The 21307-nt window shown below is 36.4% G+C and overlaps 1 protein-coding gene across 1 annotated transcript in view; it reads right to left on the bottom strand.

Moving 5' to 3' along the window:
- Positions 1 to 21307, bottom strand: part of SYT1 (synaptotagmin 1) — a 353422-nt gene that overhangs the window by 189110 nt on the left and 143005 nt on the right. The window contains exon 2 of the mRNA XM_023749755.1: positions 5080 to 5262. Within this exon, the coding sequence (XP_023605523.1) occupies positions 5080 to 5245 (166 nt within the window). The 5' untranslated portion in view covers positions 5246 to 5262. The remainder of the gene's footprint in view (positions 1 to 5079; positions 5263 to 21307) is intronic.

The following is a 21307-nucleotide window of genomic DNA, read 5'->3' as shown; positions in this document are numbered from 1 at the left end:
GACAAGATAAACCCAAACCAGATAACCAAGACATTTAATGAAGAGCTTTGAAAGGCTGGAGGAAGACTTAAATATTTCTGCTTTAGGAAATGATGGAACTTCTCACTTAAGTGAATATTTGAATTGGCTTGAATTAAAAAAAAAAGAATGTGTTAGGGTTAATAGGAAAGGGAGTCCAGGAAGAGAGAAAGTATGAGAGAAGACACTGGAGGTGAGAGTGCTGGCTGGTTTTGAGAGATTTTTCAGGAGGAGAATTAACAGGAGTTGAATGCAGGTATAGAACAGGAGATGAAACATATGAGGGAGACAAGGGTAACAGTGAGAGTTCTTATTTGAACAGCTAGGTGAGTGAGAGCTCCCAGGGAGAGCATGTAGATTTCAAAAGGAAAAAGGGTTGAAAATGGAAACTTGTAGACAGAGACCTCTACCACTCAAGGGAAGGAAAGACAATGAAAAAGGAGACCAGCCAATAAAAGAGAATAAGGAGGAAAGAAAGGAAGAGGAGGACATGAGAGGAGAGTTCTGGAAATTAAGAGTTTTCAGATGATGGTGGCTGACAATGATGACAATGCAGAAGTATCTGAATGACTGAGATTGAGAATAAACCCCATACCTGCACATCAAGAAGTATCTGTGATTTAGTTAAAACAATTTTAACAGTATTTGGAGGATAAAAAAACAGAATGGAAGGAGCTGAGTTGTCAGTTTTGTGGAGATATGGAGGAGGAAGAGAGAATGGTAGTTGACAGAGGAGGTAAGGTAAGAAGAAAAGTTTAGAGAATGAAAAGAGGAAAACTGACATTTCTTAAGCACTTACTGTGAGTGTGTGGAATTTTGCTAGGAATTTCAGATGTGTGAGCCTTGAGCATGCATATGGATTAAAGGAATGAGTAAGACAATAAAATTACAGGAGGTTTTTTTATTTTTTATTTTTTAAAGGGAAATTAGAGAAGGTGCTGGGAAAAGGAAACATTGAGAGGAAATTCGTCTTTCTTAGAACAGGCATATTGGAGTGGATTTAAAGAATGGAATGCTTAAATATTTGACGGCAAAGTTTCTGGAATTTTCTCCATTTGGGTGTCTGACCTGAAAAGAGGGCTTTTATAAAATAGAAATAGACTTGTTAAAAAAGACAGCTTGAGTTTAATAATAGCTAACATTTACAAAATGCTTACTCTGTGTCAGACACTCTGCTAAGCACTTTATATGCAATGGTCTCTTTACACAACAAGCCTATGATGGAGATATTCTCGCCCCCCTTTTATACAGGAAGAAGCTGATAACAGAAAGATTAAGTGACATTCCTGAGGTCAAAAGGCTAGTATGTGGTGGGGCTAAGATTTGAACCCAGGCAGAATGTGACCAGAGTTTGTGGTTTGAATCCCTGTGTTAAACTGTCTATCCAATAGTATTTCTGCATGAATTACATAAGTACCCTTAGTCCACTTGCTCTTATTCTGGACTAAGAGTCAGGACCGGCTATCTGGTTTTCTGTTGTGCTTAAGGAAAGGGGCACTCTACTTCAAGAAGCTCATGAATATCAAAATCTTAATCACAGCTATTCGGATGACACGCGTTCATGCTTTACAAACCAACCATGGCCCTCGTCATATAAAACTCAAAGTTGCAAAATAAAGAAACACTCTGAGGAGCCTTGTCTGCTTCATTTAGATAACAGTGTGCAGAATGAATTGAAAGGTAAAAATGCTCCACATTCACCATTTCCTTTTCCTTTTTTTAATTTTAAGCCCCGTGGTGTTATGGATGATATCATCAGGCAATTTGCTTTGAATATGTTCCATGCTGGACTGTGCAGATTACCCGACTAATGACATGCACACTCCTTGCCATTGTGACACCGCTCGTCTCACAAGTGGGAATTTCAAGTGACAGACTAAAGCTGTTTGCTATCAATTTTGCAAAAAAACCCCCCACATCTGCCAGATAGACAAGATTTAGTTCAGAGACCGAAATCGATTAATATTCTAATTTGTTACCTGTCATTAGAGTCACACTGTGTTGCGCCAAGTCAAAAGTGATAACCTTTATATAACATATGCTCCAAAAGGAATGTGACTTGGGGATATATTTTATTTTTGTTTAATGTTGTTCCCTGTGTATAAATCCCATTAGACATTTCAATGACACTGACAGTAAAATTGTAATGGATTAAAATGAAAGTGTGAAATGTGCAGGTACATATTTTTAATAAGAAGGCATGGCTGTACTTATGATACTGTTTTTCTAACACTTACTTACCATTACCACTTCAATATTGTAGGTATTTCACTTGCTGTTTCCCGTTAAGTCAAGGAGAAAACTAGCAACGTACTATCTCCATAGGTGTTACCCGCATCCTCTGACAGTGTATTATTTTAGGTTGCTGGTCAAAAGCAAATCTCCGTGGAGAAGACTGATTACCTGGTTTGATTTCCAGTGCCCACAGAAGGGACACAGAAATGGGACAATGGCTTGGAAAGGAATTAAATGAAGTTAATTCCTTAGAGCCAAGGGAGAGGAAAAAAGGGAGTTTCATAGCTAATTTTTTCCAGTTGATTGTTCAACTGATGAACAGGGAGGAATAATATAAAGTAATACCTGGCTCTAAGTAGGAAAGGCTAAAAAATGGTTATCACTACAAATGTGGAAACAATGTGATGACACAAACACTGTAATGATGTTTTTCTTAATATTATAAATTAAAATTTTATAATATGCTTTAACTTTTCAGCATCTTAAGGCCTCAAAATCTAGGAGGGTGGTTCAGGATATAAGTTAACTTAAAATTCATTCATTCAACAAATAGATATTGAGTGGCTCATATGTGGCAGGCACCACCAGGGATATAAATATGCATTGAACACACCCAACTTTTGGCCCTCATAGAGCTGACATTACTTTGGAGGGAGCCAAATGATTTAAAAGCAAATTATCACATGATCTCACTCATTTGTGAAATTTAATGAACAATGTAAACTGATGAATAAAAATAGAGCCAGAAACATAGAAGCATCAAACTGACCATCAAACTTCAGAGGGAAGGCAGGGGAGGGAGAGGATGGGGGTCAGAGATCAACTGAAGGACTTGTATGCATGCACATAAGCATAACCAAAGGTCACAGACACCAGGGGGGCGAGGGCATGTACTGGGTGATGGGGGTGGTGGGGGTGGTGGGGAGAGGTCGATTGGGAAAAAAAGGAAACATATGTAATACCATATGTAATACTTTAAACAATAAACAATAAACAATAAAATAAAAGCAAATTATAAAACACAGCATTGTAAATGGTGTAAGTAATATGGTAAGAAATAAAAAGCAAGGGAAGGACAGGAAATGCTGACAAAGACAGGGTGTGATACATGGGTCATAATGTAAAATTGTATGGCTGAGGAAGTTCTAACTAAGAAGTTGACATTTGGGAGACAAGAGAATGGGTTATGTGGATACATGAAAACATTCAGTCCCATAGTTATCAACATTGCCACGCCTTTCAAATTGTTTACTCTTCCAGAGAGGGAGATGGTATTGAGGACACGGCAGAATATGGATTTGATTTGGTTATTCATTGCTTTCTCTGCTTCCTTATAACACATTTCTTTTAAACATTTTGATAAAATATTCAAGTGAGAATTTGCCTCCATGATATATGTATTTGGTTTCCGCCAAGTTTTATCAAAGGTATCTAGATCAGTCCATCAGCTCAGCAGCAGAGCAAAGAAGAGAACCGGGAGCCTGCATTTCCCATAGTAGGGCTCTATCTACTGGACCAGCTCCATCCCACTGGGTTATGGATCTTCTTACTAAGAATGGTAATTGCTGACAACTGTGCAAAGAGTGTCTCTCAGATGAACTGAATTTCTTAAAGGAGGACAGACAGATCAACAAGTTGTTAATTACTTGAGGGATAAGAAGTTGATTCCTTGTCTATTTTTATTTAGTTTCTCAGTGTCCTTATAGAAGAATTCTCTTACAAATTTTATAAATCTCTCATCTGGATCATTGCAACAGCCTGCTTTATATTCTACCTTTGCCCTGCTCAGCACATTTTCAACACAATAGCAAGATGATATTAAAGAAAAACCTAAGCCAGATCCTGGGACACCTCTGCTCAAAACCATGCAAAAGCATTTAATTTCACTCAGACCAAAATCCAAGTTCCTTAGAATACTCCACAAGGCCCCATGTGATCTGGCCTCTGCTGCAGTACAGATTCATCTTTGTCCCTCTCTACCTTGTACTTAAGGCACACACAGCTCCTTGCTGTTCAGGCAGATTCTCGCCTAAGGGCCTTTGCCTGTATTCCCCAGGTTATTATAACTTTCTTCCCTAATTCCTCCAGGTTTCCTTAAAAACCAGCTTTCATTATCCTACATAATAACAACCTTTCCCTCCCTATCCCCTTTCTGATCCCATTTACTAGTCTTTAGTTTTCCTTACATTATTTATTACTAAATAATGCATTATATATATTTTCCTGTTTATTGATTTATTACTTCTTTCCCCCACTAGAATATAAGCTTTGTGAAGGCCAAAACCTAGATTTCCCAGCACCTAGAAAAGTGTTAATACAAAGTTAGTTTTCAAATCTGAAAAAAAATGAACCTGTAGTTTAAAATTTATATTAAATGCCACTGTTGGACTTAGTGTTATACAAATAAGTGGGTACAAATTATTTATTTTCTAAAGACAAAGAAAAACTTTAAAAACTGTGCAAAAAGTTTTGAAATATTAACAAACGAAGAAAAAAAATCAAACTTTGCAATTGGGGAAGTGCATTTTAGTTACCACTTAGAAATAATCTTTACAATGGAATAATTTCATAACCACAAATGTAAAATACAGCACAACTCTTAAGCATTAATATCCTTGAGAGAAACAGATACTAAAGAAGATAAAAAAGAACCCACTTACATTAAATACAAGATGCATATTTTTGGCAATACCGCAGTTCCAATAAAAAAAAATCAAATGTATGTTTATAATATGTTAGAAGGGATTCTGCTTTCTAACGAGTAAGATCGAGTAAGATGATTTTCAGCCATTTATTTTTCTTGAAGTAACAATGTGTACTACTCACGTGGAATTTTATGTAACTCATTCATGAACTTCTCCTTCAGCTTAGAAAAGGCATTCTCCTTTCCTTCTCCAGGGCTGGCTGGCTCTGTGGCATTATTTGGTGTAACAGTCACAGCAGTGGTGACAGGCGGGGCTGCCAGGGCCTCAGGATGACTCTCGCTCACCATTTTAGGTTCAGGTGAAACTGTGGAGAGAAGGAAGCAAAAAAAAAAAAAAATTCAAAATGGCTTCACTGATCCCACATCAAAGGTATACCAGGGATGAAAAAGCATCAGAGGGTGCACCTGCTCATGGGGTAAATGGTCTGTCATTAGCATATTACTTTATGTTGCTTCATGAAATATTGATGGAACCACAGTGGAGATTCTCTCCCAGAAGGTAAGACCAGACAGTTACTGAAAGCATTCTCTCCCAACAATACCATGTAAACTCTCAGTCTATTAGTTATTTATATAGGCAATCGTTTGCTGTGTAGATTTAACTTTGTAACCCATATCTCACTGAAAGGTGTATGCAATGATTGCGGACAACATATAGGCTCTATGCTCAAAACATTCTGCATTTTCTAAAAGAAAAAGACATCGAATATTTATACTGGAAATGTTGGTAAATGATAACATACATTCAAAATGTTAGTGAATTTAAAATAGTTATGAAGAATACTGTTAAAATAGTGCTACTCTAAGATGTCATAAATGTCATACTGAAATTAATTCTTGAATCTGGTTTATTGATGGTGCATTTTCCTCTCAGTCTTTTCTCTCTTTTTTTTTTGACATTTACTGCGAACAATACTCTGTTCAATAATTTACTTGTGAATTTATTGAAGTCACTGTATATGTGTTATGATTGACTATATATGCCAGGCACTGATGAAGAAACATGGCTTATCTGTTTAATTATTTCCATTTATTTAGTTTGAATATATTAATGAATTATCTTATTAACTTAATTCATTCAATTATTTTACATGTTTTTTATCTCCAAAATAGTAAAAAAATTAATCCTAAGGTAGTTAGTGAAAAAAACCTTTAGCTTTGAATACAGAAGATATCAGATCAGTTCTAGTCCTCTTCACTAGCTAAATGAATTTTAGCAAGGCATTTGACCTCATTTAATTTGCCGTTTGAAATATGAAAAAGTAAAACCTGTCCTGCCTAGATTTTTCTTAGTATACATAACATAAATATATAATATTGTAAGTATATATTTATATTCCTAAATATAAGGAAGGCTTTCTAAAGGGGTTGAATTAAAGTCATATTCTCCAATTTAAACATATTCTGGACTTTGAGTGACTTAAATTTCAGGCTGTGCTGGTGAGAGAGTGGGCATGAATTTGGGCAGAAATAGGCAAATACAAACAGGCCTGGGCATGAGTAACCTCATAGTCTCTGCAGGGAGGTTTATGGAACCAAAAAGCTCTTTTTCAATTTGCAAGGAAATGGAGATAACCCGCAAACATAAAAGATTTTTATAGAATTCAAAGCTTTTGTGAGTTAATTATGTATACTTCTGTATTTAGTGGAAGTACAATTAAAAGAAGAATAATCTCAAATGTATGGGGTTATTACTAAAATCTTAAACAAAATCCAGAGATTTTTGGATATCCTACAAGGAGATGGTGGCTGAGGCTAATATCAACACACAGGTAATCAATTCTTATTTTATAATAGATTAGTTCTTTCTTTTAAGCTTTACATTTTCCACTAGTAGCTACTAATATAATCCTAGAGGGTAGAATCAGACAGATATGGGTTCAGATCTCTGTTCTTCAGTTTCTCCATTTGTAAATGAACATAATCATACCAAATATATGAGGTTTTAATGAGTATGAAATGAGATAATTTATGCAAAGAATTTAATACTATGTCTAGCATGTAAGTTCATCCCATCTATTCCTTCCCATTTTGAGAGATAATATTGTTTGTCCATAGCAAGACTAAGAATAGTTACATGGCTCTTGAAAATTCATATCTGTGGATATAAGATGCTTATCAAGAAACATGTTGTAGATGAAAAAACTTGCTAATTATTCAGTCCTGACAAATGTGACGACTTTATATTCTCTTATGAACTCTAATGCATGTGGCATTACTTGCTTATTCAGAGAAAAATTTATATTTTGCTCAAGTCTTGATAAAATAATAGCCTACTGTTATTGAGTACCTACTAAGTGATTTCAATACATGAAATCATATAGTTCACATACCACTCCCATTAGACAAGTATAATTAAAATTCATTTTACAGTTGAGGAATACAGAGGTTATGCAATTGGTTCAAAGCAATATGGTAGTAATTATTACAGTTGGGATTTAAATTTAGTTGTCTTAACCACATAGTGTAAGACTTGTACACTATGTGATCAGTATCTGATAAAATTGTATTTTTTGAAAGTTTTTTACTACAACTCATAGTAAGAAGTGCTCCACTATACACACTCCTTCTACCTATGTTATATACAGAATAAAAGTTTCACATAAAAACACTTGCCTTTACAATGTGTGAAATATTTTTATATATTCAGTTTTGTTCTGTTCTTTTTCACTAAAAATTTCTAGTTGTGCCCCAAAATTATGTACATAAATTTCATAATCCATGAATGGTTTGAGACCTACAGTTTGGAAAGCCATTATAATAAGGGACATGTTGAAATACAATAACACTAAGTGAGGCTAATAAAAACTAAATATGCCATTTATTAGGAAGCTATCATGTACCAAAAGCTATCATCAATATTTAACTATAATATCCTCAAGTCTCATTACAATCCTGAAAAGTAACTCAGTCTTATTTTATAGAAGAAACTGGGATATGGAGAGGTTAAGTGATTTGTCCTACAAGAACTAGCCTGATCAAAGGTTATTTCCACCAGTCTACTCTAATAATAACATTTAAGTCTCAACAGTTAAATCAGTGCTAAAAAGGTATTTATGATTCTCTTTAAATTGGTTTACCAGTAAATGAAAAACACAAATAATCTTACTAATAGAAACAGATTACTTAATTTTAGAGGTATAGTCATTTAGTTTGTTAAAGTGGAATTTACCAACCTGGGATGTGCCAAGAGAATTATTATTGAACTAGAGGCCTGGTGCATGGAGGGGGGGGGGGCTCAGCCCAGCCTGCCCCCTCTCCAATCCGGGACCCCTTGAGGGATGCCAGCAGTAGGACAGCCCTCTCACAATCCTGGATCACTGGCTCCTAATTGCTCATCTGCTTGCCTGCCTGGTCGCCCCTAACTGCCCCCCTCTGCTGGCCAGGTAGCTCCCAAATGCCCCCTCCCTGCTGGCCTAGTCGCCCATCACTGCCCCCCATCCCAGCCTAATCGCCCCAAACTGCACCCCCCCTGCCATCCTAGTCTCCCCTAACTGCCCCCCACTGGCCTGGTCACCACTTACTGCCCGCCCTGCTGGCCTGGTTGCCCTCAACTTCCCCCCCTGCCAGCCTGGTCACCCCACACAGCCTGCTGTTCAGTCGTTTGGTCATCCCTCACTAACCCCCCTGCTGGCCTGGTTGTAGGCAGCCATCTTGTGAGGGTGTGAGGGTTAATTTGCATATTACCTCTTTATTATATAGGATAGAAAAAATTTCTTCTAGAAGTGCAGTACAAGGACATGAGCAAGCAGTGCTCAAAATAAATAAATAAATAAATAAATAAATAAATAAATAAATAAATAAATACAAATCCTTCCTGACCAACCTTAAGTGTTTGATTTCACAAATAGTCAATGAACTGAAAGTTAAAATAACAATGAGAAAATATATATTAATTGTATTAACATGAAGGTAAGGGTACAAAAAATTGGGCAATTGGGAAAGACAATTGGGAAAGACAATAGATTAGAAAAATACTTCATGGAGAATCAAGTGACAGAACAAATCCAAAGCTATAGAAGTGCTCATTTTTGTTTCCTAGGAATTTGCAATAAAGAATTAACCTTAGGTGCATAAACAATTTAATATAAAGATGTTTACATTATTTTTAATATGAGAGTACCAAAAACTACTTATCAGAGAGACTTCTTAAATTATGGTAATCCTATATAATAAAAGCCTAATATGCTAAGTGTCCGGTCAACCGGTCAGCTGTTCAACCAATTAAAGCGTAATATGCTAATGATATGCTAAGGCCACTCAACCACTCACTATGATGTGCACTGACCACCAGGGGGCAGACAGTTGACTGGTCAACCAATCACTATGACGTGCACTGACCACCAGGGGGCAGATGCTCCGACTGGTAGGTTAGATTGCTGCTGGGGTCTGGCCGATTGGGACTGAGCGAGATGGGCTGGACATGCCCTGGAGCCCTCCCACGGTCCTTCCTGGCTGGCCAACCTCCCACATCCCTCCCCGGTCCCTATCGTGCACTGATGGGTCCCTCAGTCTGGCCTGCACCCTTTCACAATCCGGGACCCCTCAGGGGATGTCAGAGAGCCGGTTTTGACCCGATCCCGCAGGCCAGGCCTAGGGACCCTTAATAGTTCAAGAATTCGTGCACTGTGCCTCTAGTCCTTAAATAAAATAATATTAAAATAATCTTAAATGTGAACAGTTACAAAGATGGAAATACACTAGTGTGCTAGATAAAAATGTTATGAAACATTATATAAAGCATGTCCACATTGTCTAAATAAAAACTTTTGTTAAAAAGATTCGAGAGATACATTTAAAAATGTTAACCTTGTGTTAGAATATTCACTTTCTCCTCTGTATGTTTACATCGTCAATCCTATATAATAAAAGGGTAATATGCAAATTGACCAAACGGTGGAATGATCGGTCGCTATGACATGCACTGAGCAGGCAGGTGAGTGGTTAGGGATGATCAGGCAGGCAGGCAGGCAGAGTGATTAGGGGCCAGCAGTTAGGAGCGAGCAGGCAGGTGAGCAATTAGAAGCTAGCAGTCCTGGATTGTGAGAGGGATCCCGGTATGCAAAAATGTGCAGGCCAGGCTGAGGGAACTCCCTGCCCCCCTCCCCGTGCACGAATTTCGTGCACCAGGCCTCTAGTATATCATAAACCTGAATTATTTTAAATTACACACAAAAATATTCCTGTTAAATCTGTTTTGCTTCTGAGAAAACTGGGTCTTACAGAAGAGTTTAGTTTCCTAATGCTAGATTTTCAAAAAAATACTTTAATAAACTAACAAATGAAATAGAAACAGATTCATAGTTACAGAGAACACAGAGTTGTCAGAGGGGAGGAGGGTTTAGGGGCTGGGCAAAAAAGGTGAAGGAATTAAGCAAGAAAAAACCCCCACACAACATAGACACACACAATAATAGTATGGTGATTACCAGAGGGAAAGGGGTGTGGCGAGGTATTAATCGGTAAAGGGGGGATAAGTGGTAATGGAGGGAGACTTGACTTGGTGAACACACAGTACGATATACAGATGATGTATTATAGAAATGTACACCAAAAACTATATAAGTTTATTAACCAACGTCACCCAATAAATTTATTTATATACTAGAGGCCCAGTGCACAAAATTTGTGCGGGGGGGTGGGGGGGGGCGTTCCCTCAGCCCAGCCTGTGCCCTCTCGCAATCCAGGACCCCTCGAGGGACGTAGCAGTGCATCAAGTGGCAGGCAGCCAGGGAGGAAACCGAACCAGGGCTGGGAAAACATTTGTATTAAAAACCATAGATCAAACTTTTAAAATGGCTAGCTACTCCTAGTAGAGGTAAGAAAACTCTGGCTTCCCAACTTCCAGTTTTCATGTGAATTATCTCCTATCTCTTTCTGATTCTCCAATGTTCATCCCCTCCATCCCTATCTCCCCAAGACAAGCAAAAAGTTTCTCAAGATTCATCTCCTTAAATGTAGGATATTGGTTCTAATAAGAATTTAGTTATTTTCCCATATCACTCTAATTTTAATTATTTAAAAAGAAGAACAAGATTTATTTCCAAGGCGGCCCAACTTGTTAAACATACATCCCTTTAAAAAAAACAACAACTTTGCTGTTTATTATTCTGAGTAGAGAGATCCAACTCTGGACCCTGCAGATGGTGGGTGGGAGATGTGAATACCAGTGCTTACCCAGCCACAGCTCCTTTTCAAAAAAAATTGTCTTGCTTACAGTCTCTAATGATGACAGTCTGTATGGACTGCATGACCCCCTCCTACAGCCATAGTCAGTGGATGTAGGAGGGATGAGTAGCTGATTCCATGACAGCTCACTTAGATGCTGGTCTGAGTCCCATGACACTGTGTGGCGTGAAGAGGTGAGTGAGGCCAATAAGATTCTCTCCTTCCGGAATTTAAGGTGTTCAGTACTCTCAAGATATGGAAACATAAGGAGTAAACATGCTCCTTGTCATAGAGTTAAAGACAGAGCCAGGGATTCCCAACATGCCGATCTCAGAGCTCATATCTGTGACCACTGTGCACTGCCATGCCTCTGATGGTCCTGTTTTCCAGCTCTGAGTTTCAGTATTCTGAAAATACTACTATTGATAGTAATCTGAGAATCTGTACCTCATAATCAAGAAAGCACAATGAGCAGAAAAACCTATGTAGGTTCACTAGGCTTATAATAGTTGCTGGAATGTTTGAATTTGTAGCCAGTGGTAGTGAATTCTGTTACTAAGTCTGCTCCACAGTTATAGCTAGATATGTGTGGATGAGTAATTGAACCAATGCTGCAGAGTGACATTGGGGCTCCTACTGTGTAGACCTAGAAAAATGCCTTGGAGACTGACAGTTGAGTTTTTAAATATTCAATTGAATATGTTTTTCAAAATATATTTTCCCCATATTTTTACATCTCTGAAATGTTTTTTTCCCCCTTATAATCTATGACATCTTACTATTACTGCCTGCCAGGCCTGTGCACACCGAACCTGCTTGTTGTGCCCGTTGATGTCCCAGTCAACAGATCACTTAAATATATTTGAGGAAGAGATCTAAATCCTGGTTGTGATCTGAAGCTTTCTACTGTAAATGGATGCAACCAAAACTAGCAGAATGAAAGTTACGTAGTTTTGAAGGTTTTGGAAGCAGTAGTGGAGCAATATTTAAAGAAATGCTTTATCCAACAATCTGGATGACATAAAGGAAGATAAATGGTGTGTAAAAGATAGGCATCATTGATTCTGAGTTGAGAACAGATTTAGACATCTTAATAATCAGTTAACCAATCTACTTTGCTTTTATTTTTCCTCTTTATGTACAAGAGTGATAAAAATAAAATGTTTACATAACTTTGAATGATCTTTCAATAAATACAAAGTAAAATTTCAAGTGATATTAAACCACTTTTGACATAATGGTATAAAAAATAATGGTGCATCTTATAATTAATGGTTTCTTAGAGTACATGAAACACAGGTTTCCTAAAGAATAAAGAGAAAACATGAACATTGTTTACAAATAATGTATTATAAAGTAATAAATGTTACAAAATTCTAAACAGAGTTTTTCATTCCCAGAAGATCAATCATAATTATATTTAGCAATTGTTAATATAAATTTCAGAAGAAATAACTAAAATAAAAATAAATCCATGAGCCAAATGAAAACTACATTTTGCTACCTTCCCCCCTCCCCTGCTCAGACCTATATTATAGAGAATAAAAAAAGAAACAAACCATATTCAAGTCAAAACCCAAGTGATTATTTACTGTAATAATGGTATAGAAAATCAAGAGGTCTTATACAAAATTGAAAAATTCCTACCTACAATAGGGAAACAAATCTTGAAAATTATGTTATAAGAGCAGTTTTGTAAAAGCATTTGATAATTCACAATTTTAATTGTTTTTCTAATCAATTTATTGTGCACCCACTTTTCTATTAATGAAATACTTTATTATGGCAGGTTAAAAAATTGTCATTTATTGCCCTAACTGATTTAGCTCAGTGGATAGAGCATCGGACTACAGGGTCTCAGGTTTGATTCTGGTCAAGGGCATTATACCTTGGTTGCAGGCACATCCCCAGTAGGGGGTGTGCAGGAGACAGCTGATTGATATTTCTAACTCTCTATTCCTCTCCCTTCCTCTGTAAAAAATCAATAAAATATATATTTTTAAAAATTGTCATTTATCTTAAAAGCACCACTCAGTGAAGAAATTATATGGCATTAAAGGGCCTCCCAATATTTTAGTAAGAATGGCAGGGTCTTGATCAAGAAAAGGTATAAAAATAGCCTTTTCAAATTTATTATGAAGACTTCAAGTGTATTTTGTAGTGTTTTAGAAATGGTACTGTAAGGGTCAGTCTCTCTTCTTTTTTATAGAAAAGGTAGAGATGGAATTGAAATCTTGCATGGATCAATTTAACAAGTTTGTATAGTAACAATGCTCGTTTTTTTCATATTAATTGAAGTAACTTCTCTTTAACTTTTGTATAGTAAGATGAAATTAGATGCTTTTCGCAGTTACTAAAGAGATACAGCTTAGCTGATCAAGCCAATTGGCTCTCAAAATGTTTTCTAAAGAAGCAACAGACAAATACTTTGGAACTTTCATTCTAATTGATTTGCAGAAACTCAGCTCTGAACTCTTGCTGTGTTTTGAACTGTAGGCACTTGAGAGAAAATCTAAGCTTGTATTCAAAGCCCTCTTTGATCAAACTGTATTCAAACTGTCATTGTTTTGTCACACAGAGAAGCAAAGCTTTTAAATCGATCTATACATGGTTCAGATTGTGGTAAATATGATGAAAAATTCTGCAGTGTACAGTTACAAAGAGTATATGAATAAATAAAAATAGTTAACGTTTTAAAAGCCCATACTATTAGGCAGGCATTTTTATAAGAGCTTTAAACATACAAGGTCATTTAATGTTCACAAAATTAACCCCATGAGTCAGGCAATACTATTATCTCTCTACTATAGATGAGAAAACTTGCCAAACATTACATAGCTAATAAGTTCTAAAGTGGGGTTTGAGCTGAAACAGGCTAGTTCCAGGGCCCATGGAACTCTGTCTTGCTAATAAATGAATAAATGAATGTTGAATGAATGAATAAATTATGTGCCTACAAGTATCCAACACGGTACTTGGTGCTTTGGGTAAATTTCAAGTAGTTTATTCACCATTTGTATGCATGGGGATGCATATGGGGAGGTTAAAATCGTATGTGATATATGCTTTAATAGAAATAATGAGGGAGGCTATTCTGAGATAACACACTATGTAGAAAACCATTGAGACTTAAAACATCTGAATATAGTTGGACCTGAAGTCTAAATTTATATGCTAAATAATCAGATATGAAGTACAAAAAGTGGTGATTTGGCTTATTCTTCTTGAATTCTACATTTATTGTGTGCTAATTAAGATGGGGACATGAGACATGAATGAACAATACCCACAATTTACAAAATAATAAAAATCATGTGTTAGTTGCTTACCAAACAGCTGTTTCTTCCTTTTGATTTAAGACAGCAGTTCTCAACCTGTGGGTCGCGACCCCTTTGGCGGTCGAACGACCCTTTCACAGGGGTCGCCTAAGACCATCCTGCATATCAGATATTTACATTACGATTCATAACAGTAGCAATATTACAGTTATGAAGTAGCAATGAAAATTATTTTATGGTTGGGTCACAACATGAGGAACTGTATTGAAAGGGCCAGAAGGTTGAGAACCACTGATTTAAGATAAAGCCTTTTTTTTTTTTTCAGGCAACTACTGCTCCTTATCCCCTACACATAAATTTTATTAGTTTATATATAAATCATGGTAATCCCACTCTTTTTGCCAATGGTTGGTTCAGGCAACTGCATATAATCTAATTTGGGCCTACTGTGATATAAGAGGAAGTCTGTTGAGTAAGTTCTGGGAAATTTTTTTTCTAACTCTTAAAAATGTATATACAGGAAGCAATGTCTCTGCTGCTGGTGGTGTTTGAGTGTGGTACTTGGAATTGCTTGTGGTCATGGTGAGGTTGTGAGAGAAGTTAGTGAAGCAGAAGGCTGACACCTTATGGATGACAGAACTGAAAGTTTGAAGTTACATGACTCTCATGATGATATCAAACTGCTGTATTAACCAACACTATGAACACCACACTTTGGAACTTCTTACAATGGAAAATAATACATTTTTTCTCATTTTGGCTTAATCCATTTTGTGTTGCATTTGCTGTTGTTTGCAGCCAAAGGCTAATCATATGCAAACACTTCATCATCTGATTTCCACAGTAATAAAAAAAATTACTTTCTCTATAGCCTTATTTTCTACTACGCTATGTCAACTTGGCTTCTTGCTAATACCCTTTTCCTGTGTGTGCCTTGCACCCCTAGTTTTTAATTCTTAGTAAGTCTAAGAGACACTCATTACATTTTCATACATTCAGAGCAGGACTGTACACTCTTTACATCCTATGAATTATGGTGAAGATAATTGCCCCACATCCTATGGTGCTAGATAAATAGGACTTGAAATACTAGTATAAGAAAAACGTTTTTGATTGGTTTCACTTAATTCAGCGGTTCTCAACCTGTGGGTCGCGACCCCTTTGGGAGTCGAACGACCCTTTCACAGGGTCGCCTAAGACCATCGGAAAACACATATATAATTACATATTGTTTTTGTGATTAATCACTATGCTTTAATTATGTTCAATTTGTAACAATGAAAATACATCCTGCATATCAGATATTTACATTAAAATTCATAACAGTAGCAAAATTACAGTTATGAAGTAGCAACGAAAATAATTTTATGGTTGGGGGTCACCACAACATGAGGAACTGTATTAAAGGGTCGCGGCATTAGGAAGGTTGAGAACCACTGACAATGTAAAAGATCTGAAAGCGTAAGTAAGGTTTTAGTTTTGTACCTTATATTCAAGTTGAATGCCCCACCTTCTAACGTGCCCATCATGAATCAAAGTGATGAGCGAGGGGACAATGTACAATTACGCCTGGATCTTCTTGGAGCAGTTTAGAAGTAAATCAGGATTGGAGAGAATATTTGAAAGGCAGGTCCCCTATTGTGTCTATTATGTTTTGTGATCTCCAAGTGTTTTGCTTGCTGCTTCTCCTTCTTTGTGTTTGTCTCTTAATAAGAAACAGTTTGTTTTCTTTCTCCAACAAGTCGATCTTTGATAAAGTTATGGATATGTCCATGAAGAATTTTTGTGTCTGTCGTCTTCACAAACCCAGTTCACACCACTATAAGAAAGTGAACTTAACACATTTCCTATAAAGTACTGAGTCACTAACTCACATTTAAGCACTATTGCAAAAAATATGACTTTGATAAAATATCATTATCTGTATCCTTTTTTAAACTTTCCTTTTGGCCAATAGTTGGGCTTAATGCCATTTCCAGCTGAGTGGCTCAATAATAAGACTGATGAATATACCGCAGTTTGCTTCTTCAATCCTCAAAGAAAGAGTTCAGTATGATAGTTTGCCTTGAGAAGCACAATCCTTTAATATCCTCTCATTTGCATCAGAAACAGGCATGCTGGCTTACTGACAATAATATATAGAGCTAAATTGCATTTTAATTTTATATACAGTAATTACAGACACTATAATTTCATGGAAATGAAGTCACTGTATAAGCAATTCCCTCATCTCTTTAGCCTTGTCCCCCTGAATTATTGATCGAAATTTGATATATTAAAATAAAACAAAAAAGTGATATAATGTTCTAGTACTGATTGTGACCAACTTTTCTGAAAGTTGCTAGATGACTTTTAATCTCAAAATGTCATATTGCTATGACTTTTGATATTCTTAAGTAGAAATTAGCTCTACCCTATTATAAAGTAATATATATGGGAAAGATTTGCAATGTTCCCTATTGTGTAGTTCAATATCATTGATGATGAGAACCTCAACTTTGTTTCATCAGTCTCTTAATAAACTGTGATGTATTTGTTGGGAGAAATGGTTTATATTTAACTAAATGGTTTTTTCTTCCATGCCCCTTAATAGGCAACTGCTTTCCCTTAAAACAGGTAATATCAATAGCTAAATTTCAATTAATATCCAAGTGGCTAAAGAGACATTTCAGAGTGAGGGTACACTATTACAAGTTCATAGCTGAATATTATAGTGCACATAAACTAACATTTTTTTTACTGAGATAAAAGTAAATATAGTTTATTCCTGATAGCAGGAATAAAATATGAGTGATGATTGCAATCAACTAAAAATCACCCTGTATTATAGAAGGTGAAATATGGACTGAAATAGGAGGTATGACTTAATATAGTTCTACTTGTTTACTGGAGATTTTGTTCTTAGAAACTAATCAGGGGCTTTTGCAATCAAAGACTAAATCAATGGGGGGTGGGGAAAGCCCAAACCAAAAAATTGTGTCAATTTTGTCACCAAAAAACCCACACAGAACCACAAACAAAAAATAAGAAACAAAAAAGAAAAAGCAGGAATGCTAGCAAAACACCACTAAAATTAATGAAGTAAAATAAAATCAGACTGAAGTATGAGAGATTACTTAAAACCATGAATTTTTAATAAAAAGAGGCAAAATGTAGATCCACTGGAAAGTTTAAAGCTGCAAAGGTGAGAATAATATACTTAAAGGAATAATAATTCATAATGTAATGTAGGAATGAGGGTATAAAAATGAAGATCAAACCCAATTAGGGTGGGGGGAGACTTCCACAGGTGTGAGGGGTACAATTAAAGGAGGTCCTTGCTGAGCACAGAGGAACTCTAGGATGGCCAGCTTGAGAGCAACCTCAGTTCTGACTCTTAGCTACAAAAACAAGAGCATATTATTTGCATTCTGAGCCAGTATTTTCTCATCTGTTAAAAAAGTATAATATACAACTTATATATCTCTATCTATATAAAAGGCTAATATGCTAAGTGTCTGACAGTCCCGGTAATGACGTCAAGTAGCAACACCTGGCTTCCTTTCCCTAGCAACAACCAGACTCAGGTGGAAACATTTTACACTTTAACCAAATGTCTGTGAAGCGTTTTCCTGTGCCTCATCACATTTGATCCTCACAGAAGTCCTGGAGTAGGTAGATAGAAGACTCGGTGGGATCCTATTTTCTTTTCATCAGCCAGAAAACAGGGATTTAGAAAGCTTAGCAACTTGATCCGACTGAAAAGAAGTAAGAAATGGTGGAACTTGAAAATGACTTCAGGTGTTCTCACTATGCAGAATATAGTCAAACACTGTTGCAGTTACTCGTAAATATTTTACCCTTTGTTCTCCCTGCATGATCTACAATAATAATCTGCTTCGTGTTGATATTCACTGCTGTGTTGCTGACAATTACCTGAAAGAGAAGTTGGGGTGCCATCATATTCAGAAACGAAGATGGAGGACCTCCTTTTGAAAGGAACTTACTCATTCATTCTAAACCAGATCCCAATAATCAGAATGACACTAAAATGAAACAAATCAGTATCCTGTTTCCTACATTAGATGCAATGATGTATCCTATTCTTTTTTTTTTTTTTTTTTAAAAAAAACAAGTTATACTTTAGATATTTAATTAATTTCTCCCAATTCAATTTGCACTTTAAACTTTCAGAGCTTACAAGTCAAATATTAGCAGTTCTTTGATTAACTGCACTTTTATATTTTTAAGAATAAATTTTAAAATCTAATAATTAACTTTATTTTTTTTTTTTAAGGGTATTACATAAGTGTCCTTTTTTTCCCCCCCGCCCTTGACACACCCCTACCCTCCCTTACCCCCCAGTGTCTTATGTCCATTAGTTATGCTTATATGCATGCATACAAGTCCTTCGGTTGATCTCTTACTCCCCTCCCTCCTGCCCCCCAACTCTCTCTGGCCTTCCCACTTCAGTTTGGCAATCAGTTTGAGGCAGCTCTGCCTCTGTATCTATTATTGTTCAAAAGTTTGTAATGGTCTTTATTATCTCTGACTGAAAGGGTTGACTGGGAACTTGGTGTACCTGGTTAGAGTGTCTTGATGAGCAGACGTTCCTTCTAGATGCCTGGGCAGGGAGCAATAGGTAGGTTAGGAATAACCTCAATTATCAAGGCCAAAAAGACATTTCTCTGGCAGTAGAATGGGTTTTCTTTCTGGCAGAGAGACTGTTCCTACTCTTCTTCATACTCCTTTAGGACTCCGAGTACCCTGTTTTGCTTCTCTTTAGGTCCTAAACGCTTCCCAGAATCCTCCCCGCATTACACAGAGCACTCTCAGAGTGGCTCTTAGTACCTCTGTGTAAACTGGAGCCAGTTGCCCAGGTGTGAGTAGGTAGTATCCCATTAATAGATTAACTCAATGCAATTACTCTCCAGGCAAAAGACCTGATCAATCTGTTAGAATAATGAGGTCCAGCTGGAGAAAATGGTTCCTCTCTTGGAGTACATTTTTGCCAAGAACTTCTGCATTTCAGTTTTTTCAGTTCTGGTTTCTTTATCAGTTTTTCTAAAATGCTTTCTATCCTTTGGAAATTTTTCAAGATTTCTCACTTATTAAGATCACTTCGCATTGACCAGAGTTTTATGTGCTTCATCCATTTCTTCTCATATCGTTTCTACTATTTCAAATAGTTTTTGGAAGGGAGCGTAAATAATCTCTTGTGGTTAATAAGCCACCAAAAAGAAAAGTCCTATCTACATGTACTTCTAATGAAAACATGCCATGCCCCCCTTTTTTTAATATGTAAAAAGACCCTTTTATGTTGGAAAAGGGAAAAGATGACATTTGTGCATGTTTACTGCATTTCTAAAAGTTTATCATGATTATCTACTTATGTATCAATTTTGCCCTCTAGCTCTGAGCCCCTTGAGTTTTGAGATAAAGTCTTATTCATATTTGTATTTGCAATACTTAATACAATGTCTCCATCCCTACCACAGCATGGTTGGAATTTGATAGTTTAAGAGAATACAGTCAGGATATTTGTATAAATGAATATTGCATTTCTCTGTTATGACATAGTGAAACATGTAAACTTAGGTAAGTAAACTCAGGTGAATTTGTCCATGATTCTTCATTTTCTCTGGTGTCATGACTAGTTTCTGGATGCATTTCCAAGTTCTGTATGTTAGATCAGATTAAGTTCAGTTTTGAAGAGAATTGGTATTTGGAGAGGTGACAGGGCAATTTCAATGGTAGAAATGGAGCCTGCTTCAAATCTGGAGTGAATCTAAAGCCTACACATCATTGGGCACTCATTGTTACTAAACCCTTTTTTCATCTCAAAATGCTGACAGTGAAGAGCGAGAAGGCAGCTGCTAGAGAGAGAACAAATATAGAGCATTCGGTGTTGAAAGAGGGGAACATGTAGCTGCAAAATCATGCTCTTATTCATAACAAGCACCCAACCAGCATTTTGCAGATGGTATGAGAAGGAAAGTCTCTTAGAAATTAGCTCGTTAAGATGGCACTTTGAAGAAGCCCACCATCAGAGACTGAATATGGTTTTGAATGAGAAAACAGCATTACAGATGACGTAAGAATGGTGTGGCATTGAAGTGGATCAAAAGAGCTTAGACAACAACTGCTGAAGTCTCTGTTGCCCTGAGCCTCTTCTCTTGGCCATGCTGGTTACAGATTTTAAACACTTCCTCAGAGAAGGAAGTCTAGAAGTCAGTATCAGAATGTCACTATACAATGTTTGTAATTCTAAAAATTCATGCAAGCTTCCCTCTTCTTAAAGATGTCTGGGAATTTACTGTGTTACATATATAATTGAGGCCCACGTTCTCTGCTATTATCAACCAGGTTGAAAGAAATTGTTTGTCCTTAAATTTCAGTATTTTCTTTATTAAGAGAAGAGAAAAGCTATAGCATTTTTCCCCTCGTGATCATTCTGTCATCTTTCTCACTTACATCTTGTTTCTCAAAGCTTTTATATACATCTCTACCCACCTGACAATTCCAACCATAGATATTTATACTATTGTATAAGCCAAAAAATCATATAAAAATTAATGTTAAACTGATTTAGGCATGAAATTCTAATACTGTCCAGAAAGAGAGAGCATGCTGTTTCAAAATAATTCTCAGTGTAATTTCATAAATAAACTACATCAATAAAATACTTGTTTTCTGTGTATTACATAAAATCAATTTATATTCAGTTATTTGGCTACTGCCAAATCAAAGTCTTTTAGAGAGTTTAGAAACAAAAGTACTGTAGAGATTAACTGTGAGATGTTTTACTCTATGAAGAACAATAAAACAGAAATTACAATATTAACAAGATAACAAAGCATTGCTGACAAGATCACTTTGATGGTGTTGGGTCACTTCTGAATTAATAATTTTATACCACTATTCT

This window comes from Myotis lucifugus, unplaced genomic scaffold, assembly GCF_000147115.1.
Source record: "Myotis lucifugus unplaced genomic scaffold, Myoluc2.0 scaffold_9, whole genome shotgun sequence".
Lineage (NCBI taxonomy): Eukaryota > Metazoa > Chordata > Mammalia > Chiroptera > Vespertilionidae > Myotis > Myotis lucifugus.
Note: the sequence above shows the minus strand (reverse complement) of the source record. Positions and strands in the feature narration are given on the sequence as shown.